Source organism: Alosa sapidissima, chromosome 13, assembly GCF_018492685.1.
Source record: "Alosa sapidissima isolate fAloSap1 chromosome 13, fAloSap1.pri, whole genome shotgun sequence".
Lineage (NCBI taxonomy): Eukaryota > Metazoa > Chordata > Actinopteri > Clupeiformes > Clupeidae > Alosa > Alosa sapidissima.
This window is the reverse complement of record NC_055969.1, coordinates 24,599,053-24,606,548: the sequence shown is the minus strand read 5'-3', so window position 1 is coordinate 24,606,548 and position 7,496 is coordinate 24,599,053. Positions and strand designations below refer to the sequence as shown.

Sequence of the window (7,496 nt, the reverse complement as noted above, 5' to 3'; positions counted from 1 at the left end):
TGTAAAAAAACGATTTATGAAAATTCATTAAAATGGTGGATATAGCGCTTTGGAACCAAACTCTTAATTTGTAATTTCACATACAGTATACACAGGAGAGGTAGGGACTAGGTATAGGTAAGACTTAACTTTTTTTTAAATGTACGCGCCACTATAACATCTGCCTTCCATTGCTTACAGAAGAAGCTAATTGTTGAAACAGACACAACGTGAATGAAACGCTTCATTGTCGTGCCCAATGTACTGTAGCCTGCCTGTTAGTAATTATTTCCTTCCACAAGCATCTGTTAGGCCACATTTGTTAATTTTTGTACTTTATTGTGTGGCTCTCTATTGTATCTATTGTTTATCATTGAATGTTGTGTTGCATCTCTCAATAGTAGTTTCTGTGATGTTGTCATTTATGGCTTTTTTACGTAAGGCAGAGAGAGCCAGAGAACACATGCACTTCATTGTATTTTTAATATACAGGACAAAAAATAAATAAAAATAACTTGAGCCACTGTAAAAGAAACAGGGAGACAAAGACAAGGATTTGAGGTTTTAATTCAGCCTATATGTAAGTTCAAGAAGTGGCAGTCTCTGGCAATAAAGTCTGATGAGTGATCTCAGATCATGCGAGCGGTGAATACAATTCTGGTCGGCCTGTAAAATGTGCATTTTACTGAAGCATTACATACATTTTGTACAACTTTGACTTAAATTCAACAATAACAATATGGAAACTGAATCACCCTATCACAGTGTTTGAAATAGTACGGACAGTCAAAAAGGCATAGCCTATAATAGATATCAGGCAGGCAGTGAAGTCAGCATAAATCAGTCATGAGGTAGGCCTAGAGAAATTACGTCTTTACATGATTAAACTGATGATGCCAGGAATTAAAATATGAAGCACAGAAATTATTTTAAATGTACTATTATTACCAGTAAACCATAATATTCTCCTATCAGCATTTGGTGTCAGTAGCTACTTTGGTGTCAGTATCAGGCCTTGGCCATTGACTTGGGTTTACATAGTGGACGCCATAAATATAGACTGGAATGCCGTTACACTGAAACCGAGAGTAATCTGTTTGCTTTGCCTCAGGCTTGGTTGTAATCAAAGCACTTTAAAGATCTGTAACGCCTGTCATTCACTGTTTAAGTTAACAAGTACCTATGTTGTAACATTGATTTTTAAATGCTATCATATGAAATTGTGTGGTTATAAATATTTGATATGAAACACTTCTTCACTATGTTCAACACTTCAAGTCGGTTTAGCAGGCCTCCGCATCTCTAGCCTGTGTGAACCTAGACCAGGGGGTCAAGAGCGTGCAGATTAGCTTCGGCATGTTAGCATACGCCATTTTCAAATATGGCGCTGCATGGAGCATTGGGAACCAGCTCCATGCACGAAAATCCGTGTTGGGCACGAGCTCTCATGCGCGTACATGTTAGTGGGCGGGTACCTATCCGGCGGCTACAGCCAAAAGTTATTCAGTGCGTATTTCTTGAGGAGCCTATGAGAAGACGTGCATATTGTGGTTGTTTATCCATCATATGACAAATAAAGAAAATTGTATTGATCTTGTTTCGTTGTTGTTTGTCCCGAACAAACATAGCCTAAACATGATTACAGACAATAAATTACACAACAGCGGCATAAAGACCTTGTCTCGTTACACCATGGGTCTCCAACACGTTGCTCTCAACCTATAGCCGCCCCCTTTGGAGCTTGCCAGAGGCTGAAGCACTAGGCTACTACATTTAAACACAATTATTGCCGCGAGGCATTCCAGCCTACGAGTTTAATAAAAAGTAAACCATGCATAATTAAAAAAAAACTCAATTTAGGCTACTTCGCTATGCAATAAGGTTTCCATTAGAGCACAGCGCACGTTCAATGAATGAAGGAAAGGCCTTGTCTCGCAATAAACAGCTGGAAATTCCAACACTTTTTCAACTACAGGAAACTTTACAGTGATCATCAAATACCCTCTAGATCTAAATGCCCATCAGTCTCAACATTTAACTATATAATAAAAGTCAAAAAGTAAATTAAATGTCATACCAAAACCGAAAATAGCCTGGTATGCCACTCCAAACAAAACGCATGTCTCACAATAACGTAGAAAAGGTCTGCCTCGAATAAGCCTACCTCAAATAAATACCTGTGCTTTGCGCAGCCTAAGTAAATAGCAGACGCCGGACATAATTTAGGATTTACGGAAAGTATGCCATCATACGATGTTGGACGCCTGGCAATGCTCTGGCCGTCTACTGTGCCTCTGACACCGCTGCCTCATTTGGATGGTAACTCCACAGGTGAGCGCGAAGATTGGATGTCGTGGATGCGCAAGTAAACTGTTTTTTTGCTGAGTCCGCAGACAACATTCTCTTTAACGGTTACTTCACCATCTGCGGTGTACAACTCTAAGTAAAGACACCACATTTTAGATGAGTTGGGGACGTAATTGTCCGCTCACGCTGACCGTTCTGTGCGTTATCTTCAATACTATCTTCAATAATATTGAATATCTTCAATATTATTTTCAAAACAGGGTGGCTATTGAGGGCTCTGGCTCCAGTCATTATTGTGGCTACTGGCTATTATTGGCTTGATTTGGTCATGGGCCAACGCTAGAATACGTTTAGAGCACCCGCTGAGATGGCAAACAATAAAATAAAAAACAAACCAATCATAGACTGTAAAAATGCGCTACACTTGGCACTAAAAACCGAATAGTTTATTTATAGTTCGACTATGGATATTTCACGTCATGTTCGAATGCATATTTGCAGCAGGACAGCAGGCAGACCGCTCTTAGTTAGAGCCGCTGTTATCCAATGAAATTAAGTTGCGCTTCAGGGCGACTTCACTCGGACTCCATGCGCGTTCCCGAGCAACTTTTTCTTCTTCTTGTTATGAGGCAAGGACTTTATGTGCATTATCGCCACCCTCTTACTGGAGGACGACTCTCTTTTTACAGAATATCCAATAAAAATCGACGTTGGTCCATGCGTCATTTCCAGCTTTGTAACTTGGCGCATGGTCAGAGCCGACTGGCGCTGGATCCGAACCCCAGTGTTCAAGATGGCGTTGACTATGAACTGGCCGGATTTACTAGCCTAGCCTCCACCATTCATTTGTATGGAGGGCAGGACTTAGTCACTCTCTCCAGTTATATATAATACCTCCATGACCTAGACAAACCTGTTAGCTCATTTGAATTGCTCTGCAGTTCCCTCTGGAAAGGAGCCCATTGACACCCGTTTTCTGAACTACCCGTTTTACAACTTATGTGTGTAACCAGCAGTGATTACACTAACATTGCTGCATTAAACTCTTACTACATTAAATGTGCAGCAAACACATTTTTCTTGTAAACAAGGGTTTTAAATGCAGGTGTTTACTCAGTTCCAAAGACAATACACGTTCCTGGGTTTTTGGTGATTTGGAAACGGATGTCGATGGGCTCCTTTCCAGACCAGTCTGCAGGCTTGTCTGGTTCACCCAGGCTACTCATCTCTATTTCCCACAGCTAGTCCTGAGTCTAACTCCATGCAATCACAGTCCGGGTGCTATCTAGGTAATAATGCCACCTTTGAGTATCATGCCCATTAAAGTTGCCTGTACAAAAATAAATCCTCAGGCAATGGCGTTAAAATTTAGGGCAAGGTCAGTAAGTGGCCAAGGTACAATACATGTTATAGGTATGTGACCATGATATCATCTTTATCAAAACATTAAATAGAAACAATTCATATATTTGCATTTTTGCTCCTGTCAGATAATAAATATCACTATATATCACTATTGACAACAAGAAATGGAAAAGCTCTCATGACAATGCTGGATATTTGTCCTATAATCAAAAGCCAGGATTCAATTAAAAACTGGGTCTCAGATCATGCGGGCAGTGAGTAAAATTTTTGGTCGGTCTGTATAATGTGCATTTTACTTAAGCATTACATACATTTTGTACCACTTTGACTTAAATTCAACAATACCAATATGCAAGCTGACTCTCCCTATCAAAGTGTGTAAAATAGTATCTCTGTGTCGTATGCATATGCTTTCTGAGTAAAATAAAGCCCCCAGTCACTTTTGTAAGACATATGGTATGTGAACCCAGATGGCATTCCAGGCACCCCCAATACAATGGAAACATTTAAACATTTAACATTTACATGCATTATTTACACAAAGTAAACTATTCAACAACACATACACTGTCACTGGCAGTGGCAACACAGAAAATGAAAAAATGCATTGAGAACATAAACAAATATTTACAGTATACACACATATGCAAACAATTTGAAAGTAGTCAACTGTTGTTTACTATTAATTCAATCTCTCCCTTTTAGGTCCTTAGAAGTGAAATATGTTCCTGACTTCACATGCATTCACATTGATGAACGAGGAGAATGTCTTAGTCCTTCCTTAATTTCCTTCAATCCTTTCATAGGTCCTATGTGCAGTTCTGCATCCAACAATGCTTCACAAGACGAAAAAGCAAGAAGTCAAGAAAAAATATTTCACACAACCAGCACAACAGCAGAAGTAAGAACAAAATGATCTAATTCTAATATGACCAGTCTAAAGACAACTTTGTTTTGAAACCACAACTGCTGAAGGCTATCTCTTCCAGTATGATAAATGTTAGCCAAGCAGATGATCTTGAGATTGTTAGCTAAACAGACGTGACTTGCCATCGCATGTCCTCTTACCATATCGGAACCATGGCCACAAACGTGATGATGCTGGACAAGGTGAAGACAAACCCAGGGAAGACGTCGAGAGTGGCCTGGTACACTTTGGTGTAGATGGGGGTGTAAGCCAGACTGATCAGTTTGAAGGAAAGCTGAAGCGCAATCAGGGTTACACCTTAAACAAACAAAACAAATTTGAGTATAGTAGTTACATACAGTATATGCATTTAGAAGATATAGATTAATGGAAACCCCTGCACAGTGAAGTTAAAACATATCAGTAGGGTTGCAAAAATGTATGGATTAGTTGGGAACTATTACTTGCTAATGTTACAGTGTGTTGCCTGGTAGTTGCCATGTACTGTAGATAGATAGTACATGTTCACACAAACATACCATATTCACAAAGGGTAGAGGTGGAAAAGTCCGGCTTCAGAAAGTAAAAGTCCTACCATGTATTGTTTCTACCGGTGCATTTAACACAGGTGATTTCCCTAATTATCTCATCTGCCTGGCTGAGGAGCTGTACTTCAGCTAATTTAGTGAATGGGCCCACCAGTGCATCTGTAGGTCCCTTCAGGTTCGCCCTGGTACCTCGGTACCTATTTCCCGATAATGATCGGCATTCTATACATTATCCCTTACGTACATCTGACTCCCTACATGCTATTGTATAGGTAAGAGACTTTGGTCTGGGCAACACATAAATTCCATAAACTTGTAACCGGGCCTTAAGTTCCTACACTATTTTTGGTAAACGGTTAATCTGTTTGAGTACTTTTTTGAGGAGAAAAAACTCTTCAAATTCAAATTACAAATCTTTATGTTTCAAAGTCGATGCATGGCTGTGTATTATTCCTTCATGCTCAACACTTATTTTTAAGGATTGCTAATCCTTATTGTTTAGAACACTGCCACGCTCACCAGTGACATGTTTAACAATTCAATTGGGCAAAGAAATTGACACTTGTCCTGTTTGATTGTTGCCCTCAGCAACATGCCGGTGCCGTTGACATACGTTTTGGAGTCCATTGCGGCATCTATGTATATACGTCTATGGGCATCCAGCTGTGCACCCCCCAATGAGCAGGCCACGCAGAGGGGTCACGGACAGGTCATCCTATCTCCTGCTCCCCTGGTCCTTGGGTTCATGCGCACAACACTGCTGACCAGACAGTTTTCGTTTTTCCCCTATGTCTGTTTTAAGGGGGAGCCTTGATTGTGCCAGGTTGCGCTGATGACCAATCATCAATTGGATAAACACATTCACCTGTCCATCACACCGTCCTATCAACAATATACAAGATGAACCCAAAGTGGCTGTCATCTATGTGAAAAATCGGATTTCCCCTTTAAGCTTTATGCAGCTTTACATCATGGCGTGTGTTCACACAAAGATTTGCCCTACTCTATGTAGCCATGTCTCTATACTGCTATTCTGGAAAATGAATTAGTCTGTTGATTTAAAATTTCTTTTCTTATCCAATTGCAAATTAGCCTAGAAATCTAGACGCGCCCCTAGCGGCAACAAATTACATTTGCTGCCAGGGCTAGTCTAGCAACTCTCCGTTGGCTTGTGAGCTCCAGAAATCGAAACTTAATCAGGCCAATGAAATCATGTATAGAGTCGTTAGGTGGGCTTAACATAATGATTGATGGGAGTTGCAATGGTTTGGCTTGAATTCCCTGCTACTTGAAAACAAATAAGATGGATGTTGCTGTTGGCGAACAGTGTGACACGAGTTAAGCTTTTATTAAGTTGGCAAACGTTTGAACTAGCCAACTAGCTCCGCTGGTGGGAAACGCATGGAAATTATGGTAAGACGCTCAGAAATTATATATATATATCCTCAGAAACATAGAGATGTCGAGCTATATCCTCACTTGAAGGAGCTTGTGTGGACAAATAGGGTGAAGAGTTAAATGGCAATGATGTTATTACATACTCGTTAATCTGACTCCATTTGATTAATAATTTGTATCACCAATCAATTACCAAGTAACTAGTTTATCAGCTATGGAGGAGAATGGCATGGCACACTACGAGAATTGAAGTTATCCGATTGGTAGGCAAATGAACAATTTAATAGGCATTCAGTCTTAAAGGTAAATGTAACCAATATCACTTCAGTTGAATGTACAAGTAAACTCACATGGTCTACTGTAACAAAGTAGCAAATGGTAACAAAGGAAACTTAACCAATTCACAGAGATAAACTTGACAAGTTAGAGATGACAGATACACCAGATAAAACAATACAAACCCAGAGATAGAGAAAGGGGGAGAGAGAAAGACAAAGGGAGGAAGAGGGAGAGAGAGGCAGAAGACCAAGCCACAAGGGCCTAGCTCAAGAGGAGAGTGGAGAGGGAAAAGAAGAGAGAAGAGAAGAAGAGAAGGAGAAGCCCCAAGATGGGAAAGAAGACAGAAGAGCCCTGGAGGACCAGAGCCTCCACTTTTATCATTCACTTGGGCCACCCCCAACTCAGAGCCTCCACTTTTATCATTCACTTGGGCCACCCCCAACTCAGAGCCTCCACTTTTATCATTCACTTGGGCCACCCCCAACTCAGAGCCTCCACTTTTATCATTCACTTGGGCCACCCCTGACTCATCAGAGACTTTGTTGTCTGAGGTGGATGGGTGTGGCCCAGGTGGATATCATAACTTTATGCTACAGTTTAATTCTTAATCTACAACTATGCATAGATACATTCAATTGTACCAAAACCATAATCAGACTGTTGCCCACATTACAAGTATTAATTCAAGACCAAACATGAATGTATTATTCACA

General features: G+C 40.4%; 1 protein-coding gene across 1 annotated transcript in view; it reads right to left on the bottom strand.

Moving 5' to 3' along the window:
• Positions 1 to 528: 528 nt before the first annotated feature.
• LOC121680007 (thymic stromal cotransporter homolog) overlaps positions 529 to 7,496 on the bottom strand; it is a 31,262-nt gene continuing 24,294 nt past the window's right edge. Inside the window, exons 3-5 of the mRNA XM_042059149.1 lie at positions 4,720 to 4,876; positions 3,190 to 4,487; positions 529 to 1,296 (exon numbers count right to left, since the gene is read on the bottom strand). Of these exons, the coding sequence (XP_041915083.1) occupies positions 4,433 to 4,487; positions 4,720 to 4,876 (212 nt within the window). The 3' untranslated portion in view covers positions 529 to 1,296; positions 3,190 to 4,432. The remainder of the gene's footprint in view (positions 1,297 to 3,189; positions 4,488 to 4,719; positions 4,877 to 7,496) is intronic.